The 18,947-nt window shown below is 43.2% G+C and overlaps 1 protein-coding gene across 3 annotated transcripts in view; it reads left to right on the top strand.

Moving 5' to 3' along the window:
* Nucleotides 1–6,160, top strand: part of gnptab (N-acetylglucosamine-1-phosphate transferase subunits alpha and beta) — a 77,844-nt gene extending 71,684 nt beyond the window's left edge. For 2 of the 3 annotated variants that reach the window (XM_072267399.1, XM_072267400.1), the window contains exons 21-22: nucleotides 1,707–1,797; nucleotides 5,097–6,160. In XM_072267399.1, the coding sequence (XP_072123500.1) occupies nucleotides 1,707–1,797; nucleotides 5,097–5,174 (169 nt within the window). In that variant the 3' untranslated portion in view covers nucleotides 5,175–6,160. Of the gene's footprint in view, nucleotides 1–1,706; nucleotides 1,798–5,096 lie in introns of those variants that run through there. The other variant, XM_072267402.1, reaches the window with a different exon arrangement.
* The last annotated feature ends 12,787 nt before the right edge of the window (nucleotides 6,161–18,947 follow it).

Here is an 18,947-nt window from a genome sequence, read left to right as displayed (position 1 = left end):
TCTCTTAATCAGTATTACATCAGGGACACGTACATGCTCAGGTAAATCATTTTTGAATGGACAGAAAAATGTCATTGTAAATTTAAAAGCATAAGGAATAAATCGAAGTGGGTAAATTTTATTAAAGTACATACAGTATATGTCACCATATAAAGCCGTGAGATAAATTTTCCTGTGGGCATACTCAGCAAATCTATAGAATAACAACAATAATGAGATCAATGAAAGATCAACCGGGTGCAGAAGACAACAAACTGCAAATGCAAATAGAAATAAATAACGAGAACATGAATGAACAAGATAAAGAGTCCTTAAAGTGCGATTAATGATTGTGGGAACACCTCAATGGGATGGGCAGGTGAATGTAGTTATCCCCTCTGTTCAAGAGCCTGACGGCCGTGGGGTAGTAACTGTTCTTGAATCTGGTGGTGTGAATCCTGAGGCTCTTGTACTATCTACCTGATGGCAGCAGCAAGAGAAGAGCATGGCCTGGGTGGTGGGGATCTCTGATGGATGCTGCTTTCCTACGACAGTAATGTGGATGTGTTCAATGGTTGGGAGGGCTTTACCCATGATGTACTGGGCCGAGTCCACTACCTTTTGTAGGATTTTGTGACTGAAGCTAAAAGGCCTATATAGGAACATCTAAAACTCGAACAGTGGAAATCTACATTGACTGAAGGCTACAGATTGGCCGATGTTACACTGGAGCGCTCCTAAAACAGGTTGATTGGTAGGCTTCAGTGCTGAATGTTGCCTTTGCAAGTTACTCAGTCTGAGGGATGGTCAGGATTTCATACAATTCAAATGTGGCTTGTAGTTTATGTTCTTGGTGGAAAATCACCATGTTTGATAATGACCCTCCAGCCTGGGGCACCATATTTCAGTATATCTACTTGCAGAATGGTGTGAAGTTCCCCTTGAGTTGGTCTGCCTGCCTTGCGGGGATCTGTAGTGGGGTTAGGATGTAATTATGTGGACAGTGGGAAAATGATCCCTCTTGTCTCTTCATCTCATTACTGGAGACTCAGTGTCGCTCGACCCTGCCACTTTGATCTGGCCCACGTCTTCATTAACCTGGTCCCACATTACCTGCCTTTATTGAGATCTTTCTCCTTTTTGTATCTATCTTGAGTTTTAGGGTTATGAATATAATAAGGGTTTGTGGGGTGGTGAGGTTATTGTTTATGTTTGGTGTTGGGGGTTGGGTCAGGAAGTAGCTATGATTGTCAAAGTCTTCACTCCTTCACCTTGCTAAGAATAGCAAAACAGTTGCTTAAATATTGAGATTAATTAGTGAAATCATGGGTGAGAAATTTAATTTGCAAAGCTGTTTGAAAGTCTGGATATTCGGCCATTGAAGATGTTGACTTAGTAAAAAAAAAATCAGCTGATTAAGTTTGACCATTTGAGTTCCTATTCAATCGTATTTGCTATAGCTCAGAACATTACAGTGGATTAAATTATAGAATGAACACATATAAGAATATTAAAATTAAATGTGGGTGCAAATAGGGCATCTTTCCTTCCCCCTCTCCCATACACACGCCAAGTGGACAGAACTGGATGGGGGCAAAGTTTATCAGATGCTTATCAAAGTTTATCATGTCAGCAATAACAAACACTTTTGAGGATCGATCAGCTGCTAAGTCTATGATTTGTATTTAAAATAGTTAACTAAATGTAATTGACTGTTTTCCTTATAGGAGAGCTTACAGAGACAAGTTGAAGTTCTGGACACATTGTGTGCTTGTGACTCTCATCGCTTTCACTGTTTGTTCTTTCTTTGCCGAACAGGTGCGTAAATCTTGAATTTGTTATGGATATTGTTTGATTGAAAGTCATGGTGTACCTTCATGTAGCTGGGGCAATGTTTCCAGTGGAGAAGTGACTATTTATTTAGATACTATAGAATTCTTGGTTTGAGAGTCTGAGAAGATTTGGCATGATGGGAAGTGTATGAGGTTTGGCTTTGGATTTATAAAGCATACAGTATCCCTTGCTCTTCATTTAATTTCCTGGGCTATCTCTACTCCCTTTCTTGAATAATGGAATGACATCCACAACCCTCCAATCCTCCAGAAACTCTCCCGTCTCCATTGATGATGCACGATCATATCCAGAGGCTCAGCAATCTCCTCCCTCTCCTCCAAAAGTAGCCTGGGGTACATCTCGTCCGGTCCTGGTGACTTATCCAACTTGCTGCTTTCCAAAAGCCCCTGCACATCCTCTTTCTTAATATCTATATGCTCAAGCTTTTCAGTCTGCTGCAAGTCATCCCTACAATCGCCAAGATCCTTTTCTGTAGTGAATACTGAAGTAAAGTACTCATTAAGTACCTGTGCTATCTCCTACGGTTCCATACACACTTTTCCGCTGTCACAACTGATTAGTCCTATTCTCTCACGTCTTATCCTCTTGCTCTTCACATACTTGTAGAATGCCTTAGGGTTTTCCTTAATCCTTCTCACGGCTTCGCTAATTTCTTTCTTGAGCTCCTTCCTGCGAGACTTATAATCTTCTAGCTCTCTATCATTTCCTAGCTTTTTTAACCTTTCATAAGCTCTTCTTCTTGACTAGATTTACAACAGCCTTTGTACACCACGGTTCCTGTACCCTACCATCCTTTCCCTCTCATTGGAACATACCTATGCAGAACTCCACGCAAATATCCCCTGAACATTTGCCACATTTCTTCCGCAAATTTCCCTGAGAATGTCTCTTTCCAATGTATGCTTCCAAGTTCCTGCCTGATAGCCTCATATTTCCCCTTACTCCAATTAAACGCTTTCCTAACTTGTCTGTTCCTATCCCTCTCCAGTGCTATGATAGTTGTGATCACTATCTCAAAATGCTCTCCCACTGAGAGATCTGACACCTGACCAGGTTCATTTCCCAATACTAGATCAAGTACAGCCTCTCCTCTTGTAGGCTTATTTACATACTGTGTCAAAAAACTTCCTTGAACACATCTAACAAATTCCACCCCATCTAAACCCCTCGCTCTAGGGACATGCCAATTGATATTTGAGAAATTAAAATTCCCACCACAACAACCCTGTTACTATTACACCTACCCAGAATCTGTCTCCCTATTTGCTCTTCGATGTCCCTGTTACTATTGGGTGGGCTATAAAAAACACCCAGTAGAGTTATTGACCGCTTCCTGTTCCTAACTTTCACCCACAGAGACTCAGTAGACAACCCCTCCATGTCTTCCTCCTTTTCTGCAGCTGTGACACTATCTCTGATCAGCAGTACCACACCCCCACCTCTCTTGCCTCCCTCCCTGTCCTTTCTGAAACATCTAAAGCCTGGCACTCAAAGTAACCATTCCTGCCCCTGAGCCATCCAAGTCTCTATAATGTCCACAACATCATAGCTGCAAGTACTGATCCACACCCTAAGCTCATCCGCCTTGTTCATAATACTCTTTGCATTAAAATAGACACGTCTCAAACCATCGGTCTGAGCGCGTCCCTTCTCGACCACCTGTCTATCTTTCCTCCCGCACTGTCTCCAAGCTTTCTCTATTTGTGAGCCAACCGCCTCTTCCTCCGTCTCTTCAGTTTGGTTCCCATCCCCCAGCAATCCTAGTTTAGACTCTCCCCAATAACCTTAGCAAACCTCCCTGCCAGGATATTGATTCCCCTGGGATTCAAGTGCAACCTGTCCTTTTTTTTACAGGTCACTCCTGCCCCAAAAGAGGTCCCAATGATCCAGAAATCTGAATCCCTGCCCCCTGCTCCAATCCCTCAGCCACGCATTTATCCTCCACCTCACTCTATTCTTAGACTCACTGTTGTGTGGCACAGGCAGTAATCCTGAGATGACTACCTTTGTGGTCCTGCTTCTCAACTTCCTTCCTAACTCCCTGTAGTCTGCTTTCAGGACCTCCTACTTATGTCGTTGGTACCAATATGGACCAAGACCTCTGGCTGTTCTCCTTCCCACTTCAGGATATCGTGGACGCGATCAGAAACATCCTGGACCCTGGCACTGGGGAGGCAAACTACCATCTGTGCTTCTTTCCTGCGTCAACAGAATCCCTGTCTGACCCCTAACTATAGAGTCCCCTATCACTGCCGCAATCCTCTTCCTTTCCCTATCCTTCTGAGCCACAGGACCAGACTCTGTGCCAGAGGTAGACAGTCCCCCTCCAACAGTGCTCAAACAGGATTACTTATTGTTCAGGGGTACAGCCACAGGGGTACTCTCTAGTATCTGACTCCTGCCCTTCCCTCTCCTGACTGTTACCCACTTAACTGTCTCCTCAGGCCCCGGTGTGACTACCTGCCTATAGCTCCTCTCTATCACCTCCTCACTCTCCCTGACCAGACGAAGGTCATCGAGCTGCATCTACAGATTCCTAACACGGTCCCTAAGGAGCTGCAGCTCGACACACCTGGCGCAGATGTGGCCGTCCAGGAGGCTGGGAGTCTCCTGGACCTCCCACATCTGACATCAAGCACAGAAAACCGGCCTCACACACATACTTCCTGTCTGTATTCTGCTCAGGCAACCTACCTCACCTTGACCTGTTAACGCCAAAGCCTAACCTACTCTGTCTCCTTCTACTCCGTCACCCGCTCCACGAACGTCTGCTCTATAATGCTGTCTCCTTTTAAACTCTTCTTGCTGTTTTCACTGGCTGACGTCCACACACTTGCGGAGTCGTGCTCCGATCAAAATGCTGAAGAAATAACCAACTCCCTTTAAACTCTTCTCACTTTTAAAGTCTTCTCGCTGATCTCCTCTCATCCTTCTGAGTTCCAGTGAGTACAGTCTCCAAAAAAAAGTCTACATTTTCTGTAGATCCTATTACACCCATAGATGTTGCTATGGGTGCAAAGTGCTGTTTTCATCAACTCGTTCACAATGCTGTAGTAAAAAGCACCATAATTAAACATCCCAAACCAAATCTATCAATCACATAATCTCATTGTGTGTAAACTTCTTTCGTTTTAATGTTGCTTTGTGTGTCCTTTCTTCCTGTTTTAAGAGATGTTTTGTGGACAATCACTTATGGTTTGAAGTAGCACTCAAAAAGATTTCATTTCTCATTAAAGATTGCGCATTGCTTCTTGTTTCCTCAGTTAATTGCACTAAAGCGAAAAATTTTCCCAAGAAGACGAGTGTACACAAATGTTGCTCCTGATCGAAGCAGTGTGTAAGGGGAAGGATGACAAACTTCTACTTCTGTTCTTAGTCCAAAATTCAGATGTTTCTCCAGCAAGAAGGAAGAAAGTGATTAACTGTAATAATCATAGGATGAATTGAATAACAGAGGCAAACAAAGCTCTGAATGAACCAAAAGGAATGGAACTGGGTACAGTAGTAGTATTACCCTGGAAAGTAGCGGACCAGAAACTGAGCGTATTTTACAGAAACAACTGTATTTGATGCCATTTGGGCTTTCTCACAAGCTACAAAATTATTGAAAGCATGAAAGTACATCAGGGATGGGAAATCAGTATCACAGATAGATTTGGTGGAGACGTTCTCGGAAGGAGTCATTGAAGTACTGTTCTCAGTGAGAAGCGCCTGCGTACATTGCAGAAATGGTATTATACTCTGTTTGAACTACTGCACTATTAAAAAAAACATATTGTGAAATAAGATGATCATACTGTCACTTTGAGGACTGCGAAGAGCCTGTACTGTCAATTTGACTGTAGGGTCTTTTATGGCGTTTGAACTTTGCAAATGTAGTTGCATTTGATCTAATGCTGCACCTATGTGTGCACCAGCGTACTGCTTGTATTACTGTAAAATATATTAACTGATGTAATTTAAATATTTGTACTTTGGGTAATATGTCAAAATGCACTAATTTTAACATGCTATCCAAAAGTATAAATATTTAAATCTGACCACATCTTTCATCTCAATCTGTTCTTCTCCGCACACTCCATACCTAAGTGCCTGTCCTGGATATTACAGATGACAGTGGCGTTAGAAATTTTATTTATTTTTAGAGGAATTGGTGCAACTGTGTGATAGGGTGACCGTAACTTTTATTGTATTTGTATGTTCAAAGTGATCCATTTCTTGAAGCAAATCCATTTTTATATTTTATCAGAGATTGATGTTTTATCTGTAAATGTGCAATTAACCTTTATGGTCATTAATTTTAAAATAAAAATCTGGCATCAAGATACTAACTACTTAAATTTCGAATGTAAATTCTTGTCTTTTGCCAAAATACCAGAATCAGGTTTATTATCACTGGCATGTGACGTGAAATTTGTTAACTTAGCAGCAGCAGTTCAATGTAATACATAATCTAGCATAGAGAGAAAAATTAGAAAAAATAATAAATAAACAAGTAAATCAATTACGTGCATTGAATAGATGTTTAAAAACTTGCAAAAACAGAAATACTGTATATTTTTTTTAAAAAGTGAGGTAGTGTCCAAAGATTCAATGTCCATTTAAGAATCGGATGGCAGAGGGGAAGAAGCTGTTCCTGAATCGCTGAGTGTGTGCCTTCAGGCTTCTGTACCTCCTACCTGATGGTAACATTGAGAAAAGGGCATGCCCTGGGCGCTAGAGGTTCTTAATAGTGGACACTGCCTTTCTGAGACACTGGCCCCTGAAGATGACCTGGGTACTTTGTAGGCTAGTACCCAAGATGGAGCTGACTAGATTTACAGTCTTCTGCAGCTTCTTTCGGTCCTGTGCAGTAGCCCCTCCATACCAGACAGTGATGCAGCCTGTCAGAATGCTCTCCACAGTACAGCTATAGAAGTTAAAGGAAACACTATCAGGAATGCAAGGTTGCAGTCCAGAAGCGCACCCCAAACCTGAAAAAACAATGGTGGAGGAAGAAAGCTCAAGAAATCCAACAACTGGCAGACGCCAACGACACTCAAGGCTTTTTCAACGCAACTAAAGCTACTTTTGGCCCAGCCACGCACGGTCAAGCCCCTCTCAAAAGCAAAGATGGTTCAACCATCCTGAACAGCAATGCTGATATCAATTCTAGATGGAGGGAGCACTTTGAAGATCTTCTAAATCAAACCGTCTCATTTGACGGGAATGTGATTAACAACATTCCAAAACAGCCTGTTGACGACTCCCTAAGCAAAATACCAACACTTGAAGTCAAGGAAGCCATCAAAACCTTGAAAAACAACAAGGCCGTTGGACTCAATGGAATACCAGCCAAGGTCTACAAAATTGGAGGTAACCCACTTCATTCTCAACTGCATCAACTTCTCATCAAGATCTGGATAAATGAAGACGTACCAGCAGACTTTAGAGGCTCGGCAATCATTACCATCTACAAAAGGAAAGGTGATCAATCTGAATACGGAAACTATCGTGGAATTTCCCTGTTAGCAACAGCAGGAAAGATCTTGACCCGCATCATGAACAACCAGCTCAAGCCTTTAGCCGAGAAGATCCTTCTGGAGACACAAGCCGGTTTTAGACCATCACGTGGAGCAATCGACATGATCTTCACAATGTGACAACTACAAGAAAAATGTCGTGAACAACTTCAACCTTTGTACATGGCATTCATCGACCTCACCAAAGCCTTTGGCTCGGTATCAAGGGAACTCCTATGGGATGTCCTATTCACCTATGGATGCCCTGAAAAGTACATTCGAATCCTGAGATTCCTCCACGATGGCATGCTTGCCACAGTCATGGTCAGCAACGGTAACTGTGAGCCTTTTCAAGTTAGATCAGGAGTAAAACAAGGATGCGTGATTGCCCCAACTTTGTTCACCATCTTCATTGTGACAATCATCCACATTATCAAGGACGACCTACCCCCAGGAATCGAAGTTGTCTACAGAACAGATGGCAGACTTTTCAATTTTGCCCGTCTCAAGTCCAAAACGAAGACATCCACAAGTTCCCTCATCGAGTTCCAATACGCAGATGACAACAGGTGCATTTCTTGTACCTTTGTCTTTCACAAAACCACCTACAACAGATTCTGACTGCCTTCAACCGTGCATACACGAAACTTGGACTTGCCATCAATTCCAAGAAGACTCAGATCATCTATCAACCGTCACCAACTGAGACAAATCGGATAAAGCCATCAATTCAACTTGGCGAAATAACCCTGGAAAATGTGGACCACTTTCCGTATCTCGGAAGTCACCTCTCCTCCAATGTCAACCTTAATGACGAGATCCAACATCGTCTTAAATGCGCTGGAACAGCTTTTGGACATCTCCAAACAAGAGTCTTTCATGATCATGACATCCGAACAGACACCAAAATGTTAGTGTACAAAGCAGTGGTAATCGCAACGCTCCTGTATGCATCAGAAACCTGGACAACATACCGACGACATCTGAAGGCACTTGAAAAGTTCCAACAACGCTGTCTTCGAAACATCTTAAATATCAGCTGGGAAGATAGAAGAACCAACGTCAGTGTGCTAAATGAAGCAAAAACAACAAGCATTGAAGCCTACGTCATCAAGAACCAACTAAGATGGAGCGGTCATGTTGTTCGGGTGAAAAACGAACGTCTGCCGAAACAAATCTTCTACTCCCAGCTTAAAGAAGGCAAGTGTAAAAGAGGCAGACAACAGAAGAGATTCAAAGACGTCTTAAAAGACAACATGAAGAAATGTAACATCGACATCAACAATTGGGATTCCAATGCCAGGGACAGGAAGCTCTGGCAAGCCATCATCCGAGAAGGAACAGCAACTTTCGAAGCCAACAGATGTGCAGAATTAGAAGAAAACAGAAGAAAATGGAAAGAGAGGCAGCAACAACCAAAGCCGGATCTGCCATCTGGAACTACCTGTCCTGAATGCGGAAGAACTTTCAATGCCAAGATTGGACTCATAAGCCACTTGAGAGCCCATAAGTAGATCAACAGAATGAAGACCATCATCCTCGACCTTGAGGGATAGCCACGATGATGACGACGATACCAAATCTCTTCAAACTCCTAATAAAGTATAGCCGCTGTCTTGCCTTCTTTATAACTACATCAATATGTTGGGACCAGGTTTGATCCTCAGAGATCATGACACCCAGGAACTTGAAGCTACTCACTCTCTCCACTTCTGATCCCTCTGTTAAGATTGATATGTTTTCCTTCATCTTACCCTTCCTGAAGTCCACAATCAGCTCTTTCGTCTTACTGACGTTGAGTGCCAGGTTGTTGCTGCGGCATCACTCCACTAGTTGGCATATCTCGCTCCTGTACACCCTCTCGTCACCACCTGAGATTCTACCAGCAATGGTTGTATCGTTAGCAAATTTATAGATGGTATTTGAGCTGTGCCTAACCACACAGTCATGTGTGTACAGAGAGTAGAGCAGTGGGCTAAGCACACGCCCCTGAGGTGCGCCAGTGTTGATCGTCAGCGAGGAGGATATATTATCACCACAGATTCACAGATCTGCACAGATTCACCTCATCCTGAATGCCAAGTAAGTGAGCTTTCTTGAAAAACCTCCCATGCAGGACCTTGTCAAATGCCTTGCTAAAGTCTATGTAGACAACATCCACTGTCTTGCCTTCATCAGCTTTCTTGGTAACCTCGCAGAACTCTGTAAGATTTGTTAGACGTGACCAGCCATGTTGACTAACCCTAATCAGTCCCTGCCTATCCAAATACTTGTATATTGGCCCTTTAGAATATTTTCCAATAACTTAGCGATTACTGACGTTGGGCTCACTGGCCTACTATTTCCCAGCATATTCTTAGAGCCTTCCTTCAACAACGGAATAGCGTTAGCTGTCCTCCAATTCTTCAGCACCTTGCCTGTGGCTAAGGACGTTTTAAGTTCCTCTGCTAGGACCTCTGCAATTTCTGCTTCAGCCTCTCACAGGGTCCAAGGGAACATCTTGTCAGACTGTGAGGATTTTCTATCCATGCTCAAGGTAATGTCATTATGATCACTAGATCCGGTATTCCCTTACACGTCTGTCACCTGTCCTGTCTTATTCCCTAATAAGAGATACAGTATTGTACTCTCTTTAGCTGGAACCTCTGTGTATTGATTCAGGAAACTTTCCTGTGCACATTTGACAGACTGTCACATCCAGGCTTCTGACAGTATGGAAATCACACTCAATATGTGAAAAGTTAAAACCACCTTCTATCATAACCATGTTGTGTTTCTTGTAGCTGTCTGTGATCCTATAAATCTGCTCCTCTAAATCCAGCTGACTACAAGATATTCTATAATACCTGACCTGCAAGTCTGTTGGAGTCATGTACTGTGTCTGGTATTCCCAATGCAACCTCCTGTATGTCGGTGAGACCTAACATAGATTAGATGGGGGCACCTCTAAGTTGAGCACCTTCGGTCCGCCCACAGCAAGCAAGACTTCGCAGTGGCCAACTATTTTAATTCCAATCCCATTCCCATCCCAACATGTCGGTTCATGGCCTCCTCTACTGCCATGATCAGGCCACTCTCAGGTGGAGGAGCAACATTTCATATGCTGTCTGGGTACGTACAGCTCCAAAGCCACGTTTAAGTTTGCTGATAACACCACTCCCACTGGCTGAATCAAAGCTGGTGATGAATCAGCATATAGGAAGGAGATTGAAAATCTGGTTGAGTGGTGTCACAACAACTACCTCTCACTCAATGTCAGCAAGACCAAAGAGCTGAATATTGACTTCAGCAGGAGGAGGAAACCAGAGGTCTACAAGCCAGTCCTCATCGGGAGATCAAAGGTGGAGAGGGTCAGCAGCTTTAAGTTCCTTGGTGGTGTCATTTCAGAGGACCTGTCCTAGGCCCAGCAGGCAAACGTTGCAGCGCCTCTACTTCTTTAAGAGTTTATGGAGATTTGGCATGAGTGGTGAATCTGTGGAATTCTCTGCCACAGGAAACAGTTGAGGCCAGTTCATTGGCTATGTTTAAGAGGGAGTTAGATATGGCCCTTGTGGCTACGGGGGTCAGGGGGTATGGAGGGAAGGCTGGGGCGGTGTTCTGAGTTGGAAGATCAGCCATGATCATAATAAATGGCGGTGCAGGCTCGAAGGGCTGAATGGCCTACTCCTGCAACTATTTTCTATGTTTCTATGACATCTAAAACTTTGACAAACTTCTATAAATGTGTGGTGGACAGTATACTGACTGGCTGCTTCACAGCCGGGTATGGAAGCACCAATGCCCCTGAACAGAAGATCCTACAAAAAGAGTGGATATAGCCCAGTCCTTCCTAGGTAAAATCCTCCCCACCATTATATGGTGCTTTATTGCAGCAAAGCAGCATCCATCATCAGGGACCCCCACCACCCAGGGCAAGCTCTCTCGCTGCTCCCATCAGGAAGAAGGTACAGGAGCCTCAGGACTCGCACTTCCAGGTTCAGGAACAGTTATTACCTCTCAATTATTAGGCTCTTGAACCAGACTTCACACTTGTCCCATCACTGAACTGTTCCCACAACCTATTGACTCAGTTTCAAGGACTCTTCATCTCATGTTCTCAATATTTATTGCTTATTTATTTATTATTATTTTTCTCTTTTGTATTAGCACAGTTTATTGTCTTTTGCATGTTGGGAGTTTATCTGCTCTGTTGGGTGTGGTCTTTCATTAATTCTATTATTCTTGGATTTACTGTGCATGCCTGCAAGAAAATGAATCTCAGGATTGTATGTACTTAGATAATAAATTTACTTTGACATTTGAACTTTGGGAAGTCTCCAACCTGATGGTATGAACATCGATTTCTCTAAGTAACAGTAATTATTCCCCATTCCCCTTACATATTCTTCCATTCTTCTCTGTGGCTCCCCTCTTAACTCTTCTCCCCACCTCACCTGCCTATCACCTCCCTCTGGTTCCCCTCCTCATTCCCTTTCTCCCATAGCCCACTATCCTCTCCTATCAGATTTCTTCCTCTTCAGCCCTCTACCTTTCTAGCTATCTCCTCCCAGCTTCTCACTTCATCCCTCCTCTCCAACTCACCTGGTCTCACCTATCACCTTCCAGCTTGTCCTCCTTTCCCTCCCCCACCTTCTCATTCTGCCTTCTTCCCCTTTCCTTTCCAGTCCTGATGAAGGGTCTCGGCCTGAAATGTCAACTGTTTATTCCTCTCCATAGATGCTACCTGACCTGCTGAGTTTCTCCAACACTTTGTGTTGCTCCAGATTTCCAGTATCTGCAGAATCTCTTGTGTCTAAAACATAAATCCATTAACATGGTTATCCCTTTCTTATTCCTCAGTTCCACCTGTATAGGCTCAGTTGACAAGCTCTCCAGCCTGTCCTGTCTGAGCACTGCCACGACATTTTCCCAGACGAGTAATGCTATCCTTCCTCCTTTAATCCCTCCCTCTCTGTCACATCTAAAACAACGGAATCCCAGAACATTGAACTGCCAGCCCTGGCCCTCCTATAACCAAGTCTCACTCGTGGCTACAATATCATAATTCCACATGCTGATCCATGCTCCACGTTTATCCCCCTTTCCTACAATACTCCTTGCATTGAATTAGACACAACTTAGAACATTAGTCAAACCATGCTCAACCTTTTGATTCTGTAGGCTTAATAACACCTCTCTCCATAACCACTCTACTATCTGCTCTGGCACTCTAGTGTCCACCTGTACCCCCTCCCCCCTCTGTGCATTACTAGCAAACCATCCCACTAGGATATTAAGGCTGATTTATACTTCTGCGTCAACTCGACGCCGTAACCTACACAAGTGACTTCTGCGCTTTTGTGAGCATTCATACTTGTGCATTGGTGTGTCTGCGTCGCTCAGCAATTTGCATACGTCACGCGTGCGCACACACCTGCCTGTGCAAGGCTTCATGGTCATGGTAGTCTTTCTTGGGGTAAACAAGAAGCGAGCGTCTTTTTTTGTAAAAACAAAATGTGTCCTCCATAATTGCAGAGGTCTGTAAAGCTTTATGGAAAGCATTGCAGCCAGAGTTCCTTCCCTGCCCTTCAGTCGTCCAACGGGAAGCTATTGCAGCGTAGGAGGAAAAGTGGTGCTGCCAAGCGGACCAATCACAGCTGTTGCGGTCTGCGTTGCCGCGATGCGTAGTTACATTTTAGGAGAGGTTCACGTCAGGCTACGGCGTAGGGATCCACGTAGGCACTATGTAGGATTTGCGGCTATGCCGTACTTACGGCGTCGAGTTGACGCAGAAGTGTAAATCAGGCTTTAGTTCCCCTCCAGTTCAGGTGCAAATCATTCAGGTAGCAATTCTGAGATCATAAGCCTGGAGCTCCTGTCCTTTAATCTCATACCTAAGTGCCTGAACTCAGTTTGCAGGACCTCGTCACTCATCCTACCCATGTCATTGGTATGGACGTGGACCATGACCTCTGGCTGCTCACCAACTCGATGCTGCGGACTCGATATGAGATGTCCCTGACCAACGTTCCCTCTAAATTTCTTTTACAGCTGCGTGGACCAACCATTGCTCTGAGCAGGAAATTTTTACACAGCCTGAAAACTTGTGCCATTTAAAGAATGTTTTCTTTTATAATATGCTTACTATGAATATTTAGAATGAAAATTGAAAAAATCATATAATTTTGATTTTATTTATTGAGGGGTATAATTAAATACAGTACAACTAAAAAAATCTTTCATGTTTTGTAAACTTTTCCTTGTCTGTCCTTATCCCAGCTGTGCAGCAACAAAGGGTATGTGCGTGGGAGCATTCCAGTTACCGCGCGGCCACACACCTGCGCAGCTTAGAGGGAACGGTGTCCCCAACTCTGACACCCAGGAGGCAACATAACATTCAGGAATCTCATTCTCATCCACAAAACCTCCTGTCTGTTCTCCTAACCAATAAATTTTCTAATACAACAGCTTGACTCTTCTCCCCAATTCCTTTCTGAGCCATAGAGCCAGACTCAGTGCCAGAAACTGGACTGCAGATTCTTTCCTCTGTTGCAGGAAAGCAGCATTCTTCATCAGGGACCGCCCATCATCCAGGATATGCTCTCTAATTCAGGCAGCATCCTGGTAAATCTCCTCTGCACCCTTTCTAAAGCTTCCTATAATAAGGTAAGCAGAACTGAACACAATACTCCAAGCATGGTCTAACCAGAATTTTATAGAGCTGCAACCTATCTCATGGCTCTTAAGACCATAGGATATAGGAGCAGAATTAGGCCATTTCACCCACTGAGTCTGCTCTGCCATTCCATCATGACTGATCCATTTTCCCTCAAAGCCCCAATCTCCTGCCTTCTCCCCTTATCTGTTCATGCCTTGACTAATCAAAAAATCTATCAGCCTCTTAAAGGGTGAAATGTTACTCCACTCTTTAAGAACAGTGGGAGGCAGCAGAAAGGAAATTATAGACTAGTTGGCCTGACTTCAGTGGTTAAGGATGAGGTGATCGAGTACTTGGTGACACAGAACAAGATAGTACAAAGTCAACATGGTTTCCCGCAGGGAAAATCTTACCTGGAAAACCTGTTGGGATTCTTTGAGGAGATTACAAGTAGGATATAGGAAGGGGATGCAGTGGATGTTGTATATTTGGATTTTCAGAAAGCCTTTGATAAGGTGCCACACATGAGGCTGCTTACCAAGTTAAGAGCCCATTGTATTACAGGAAAGTTACTAACATGGTTAGAGCATTGGCTGATTGGTAGGAGGCAGTGTGTGGGAATGAAAGGATCCTTTTCTGGTTGGCTGCTAGTGACTAGTGGTGTTCCACAGGGGTCGGTGTTGGAACTTCTCTTTATGCTGTATATAAGTGATTTAGATGATGGAGTAGATGGCTTTGTTGGCAAGTTTGCAGGTGATGTGAAGGTTGGTGGAGGTGCAGGTGGTGCTGATGAAATAGGAAGGCTGGAGAAGGATGTTCAAAGTGGAAGTTGGAAGTTGATAGATTCCTGATTGGTCGGGGCATGAAGGGATATGGTGAGAGGGCAGATGCATGGGGTTGAATGGGATCTGGGATCAGCCATGATGAAATGGCAGAGCAGACTCGATGGGCTGAATGGCCTAATTCTACTCCTATGCCTTATAGTCTCTGGTCTTATTTCTTCCTTCAATGAACTTAAACCCTCACCATTGGACCTTATTTATAAATTCTGCCCTGTCATCTGTGGGCATGCTGATGCAGAAAGATTTCAAGCTGGTTCTTATTTTAGATTTATTGGGTTCTAAAACAGTAAATTCAGGATAGTAGAAACTGTTGAAGGATCCATTACCCACTGCATTTACTCTCTGCATATCTGTCATTCCCTCTTTGTGTCCTATCTTCATATTGTATGTAAAAAAAATCAGGATAGAGTATCTATCTCAAATTACTTATAAAGATGCCTGCCCCAGCAGTGATGGATGTAGCAAATGTTTGTGTTCAGATTATAATCAGATAGGAATGCTCTCTGATTACTGAAATTCGATGCAAACCAATTTAAAGTGAGAAGTCTAGTAAGTGTAGTAATTAATGTCTATCGTGTCGGTGTCCTTCAAACCTGTCCATCTCTTCATCAAGATTTATGGCTTTGTGTGTGGTAGATCATGTTTAATGAATCTTGTAGAGTTTTTTGAGGAGGTTACCAAGAAAGTAGATGAAGGAAAGGCTGTGGATTTTGCCTACATGGACTTTAGTAAGGCCTTTGACAAGGTCCCACATGGGAGGTTAGTTCAGAATGTTCAGACACTAGGTATCCATGGAGAGTTTGTAAACTGGATACGAAATTGGCTGTGTGGGAGAAGACAGAGTGGTAGTGGATGATTGCTTATCAGACTGGAGGCCTGTGACTAGTGGTGTGCCTCAAGGATCTGTGCTGGGACCATTGTTGTTTGTTGTCTATATCAATGATCTAGATGATAATGTGGTAAATTGGATCAGCAAGTTTGCTGATGACACTAAGATTGGAGGCGTTGTGGACAGCGAGGAAGGCTTTCAAGGCTTGCAGAGGGATCTGGACCAACTGAAAAAATGGGCCAGAAAATGGCAGATGGAATTTAATGCAGACAAGTGTGAGGTGTTGCATTTTGGAAAGACAAATGAAGGTAGGACACACACAGTAAATGGTAGGGCACTGAGGAGTACAGAGGAACAAAGGAATCTGGGAGTTCAGATACATAATTCCCTGAAAGTGGCATCACAGGTAGACAGGGTTGTAAAGGAGGCTTTTGGCACCCTGGCATTCATAAATCAAAGTATTGAGTATAGGAGTTGGTATGTTATGGGGAGGTTGTATAAGACATTGGTGAGGTCAAATTTGGAGTATTGTGTACAGTTCTGGTCACCTAACTATAGGAAGGATATCAGTAAGATTGAAAGAGTGCAGAGAAGATTTAGTAGGATGTTGCTGGGTCTTCAGGAGTTGAATTACAAGGAAAGATTGAACAGGTTAGAACTTTATTCCTTGAAGCGTAGAAGAATGAGGGGAGATTTGATAGAGGTTTTCAAAATTATGAGGGGTATAGACAGAGTAAACGTGAATAGGCTCTTTCCACTTAGATTAGGAGAGATAAATACGAGAGGACATGGCTTTAGGGTGAAAGGGGAAAGGTTTAGGGGGAACAGGGGGAACTTCTTCACTCAGGGAGCGGTGGGAGTGTGGAACGAGCTGCCATCTGACGTGGTAAATGCGGGCTCACTCTTAAGTTTTAAGAATAAATTGGATAGGTACATGGATGGGAGAGGTCTGGAGGGTTATGGACTGAATGCAGGTTAATGGGACTAACGGAGTAATGTTTCGGCACAGACTAGAAGGGCTGAAGGGCCTGTTTTTTGTGCTGTAGTGTTCTATGGTTCTCAGGCAGCATGGTAGTATAGCGGCTAGCATAATGCTATTACAGCCCCGGTGATCTTGATTTGATTCCTGCCGCCATGTGTCAGGAGTTTGTAAGTTCTCCTTACGACTGCATGGGTTTCCACCAGGTTCTCTGGTTTCCTCCCATGTTTCAAAGATGTACAGGTTGAGGTTAGGCAAGAATTAGGAGGAGGATTAGGCCATTCGGCTCATTGAGTCTGCTCCATCAGTCCATAGTGGCTGAAATTTTATCCCTCTCAGCCCTTTCACCTGCCTTTTCCCCTCAACCTCTTGCATCCTCATTCATCTAGAACCTATTAACCTCTGCTTTAAATATACTCAGCGACTTGGCCTCCACAGTCAACTGTACCAATGAATTCCACAGATTCCCCACCCTTTGGCTCAAGAAATTCCTCCTCCTATCTGTTCTAAAGTGACATCCTTCTATACTGAGGCTGTTCTCTGGTCTTAGACTCCCCCATTATTGGAAACATTCTCTCCACATCCACTCTGTCTAGGACTTTCAATATTCGATATGTTTCAATGAGATCCCCCCCTCATTCTTCTAAATTCCAGAGAGTACTGGCCACAGATATCAAGCATTAACCCTTTCATTCCTGGAATAATTGTTGTGAACCTTGTCTGTTTTAACATATAAAGAATGAATGACCTAAAATGGAAGAATTTGCCTTTGAATCATCTGGGTAGGAATGTGCCCGGACAGAAGCTGAAGTGTTGTTCTCTGAGTTTGTGTTCAGCCTTATTGAGGCAGTGCAGAAAATTATAGACAAAGATCAGAGTAGGACAGTTAATCAGTGGCATCCAACTTGAAGCTAAGAGTCAAAGTTCAAAGTAAATTGATTATCGAAGTGCAACCCTGAGATTCGTTTTCTTGTGGGTATTCACATAACAAAGCAACACAATACAAAACTACACACAAGCAAAGAAGGACACACAACCAATGTGCAAAAGATGACGTGCAAATAAAAAAAAAGTAAAATAATAAAAATAAATAATATTGAGCACAAGTTGCAGAGTCCTTGAAGTGAATCCATAGGTTTATCCATTCTGATTCAAAAGCTTAATGGATGAAGTGTAATAACTATTCCTACCCACACACTCCTCCCGCCACCAGGCCATGCTCCCTTCTCACTGCTGCCATCAGGAAGGAGGCACAGGAGCCTCAGGACCCACACCACCAGGTTCAGGAACAGTTACTACCCTTCAACCATCAGATTCTTGAACCAAAGAGCATAACTTCACTCAACTTCACTGGCCCCAACAGTAAAATTTTCCCACAAGCTATGGACTCACCCTCAAGTACTCTTCGTTTCACCGTTTCACCTTCTCAACATTTGTTGCTTAATTGTTTATTATTATTATTATTATTATGTTGTTTTTCTGTTTTTGTATTTGCAGTTTGTTGCCTTTTGCACATTGGTTGATTGGCCATCTTGTGTGAGGTTTTCCATTGTGCTTCTTTGTATTTACTGTGAACGCCTGCAAGAAAATGAATCTCAGGGCTGGTTGTAAATAGTGACAGATGTACTTTGGTAATAAATTCACCTGGAACTTTGATTTTTGAATGGGTAATGTTTGCTTCAACAGGTTCTACTTTCCTGAATTTAATGCTTTAGAAGCCAATAAATCTAAAACAAAAATCTGCTCCAGATGTCTCGTCATGGTTGGGAAGCGTAAGTTGGTTTGGGAAGCAAGGTAATCCAGTTTGTAGTCTACATGAGCAGCAGAATGTTGTGTTCCTCATTGGGGAGCCAAAACCACAATATTTTGTGCAGGGTGATTAATAATTTGCATAGGGGGTGGTGTCCAGATGAGAGAACTTTCATGAAGTATTCCTTTAACATTAAGCAACAGCTTTATTCACCCGATATATTTACATATATTATGAATTTGCTGTGATGTGTTGGTCAGGGCTTGATATGCAACAAAAAGCATTCAATAATTATAAAAAAACAAAGAATTATATAAGACACAGCTCAGCACAGGAACAGGCCCTTCAGCACACAATGTTGTGCTGAACCGATTAACTTAATCAAATAGGCAACCTAACTAATCTCTTCTGCCTGCACAATGTCTATATTTTCCATTTGGAAGGAAGCCCCAGTGACCCTCTCGGTGGTTTTTACTACCCTCTGAGGGTCTGGCAATTTTCATACCACACAGTGATGTAGCCGGACGGGACACACTCAGTGTCGAATCCACGTGACACCAGGAATTAAGCAAGCCA

This window comes from Mobula birostris, chromosome 9 (genome assembly GCF_030028105.1).
Source record: "Mobula birostris isolate sMobBir1 chromosome 9, sMobBir1.hap1, whole genome shotgun sequence".
Classification (NCBI taxonomy): domain Eukaryota; kingdom Metazoa; phylum Chordata; class Chondrichthyes; order Myliobatiformes; family Myliobatidae; genus Mobula; species Mobula birostris.
This window is presented reverse-complemented; position numbering and strand designations above follow the sequence as displayed.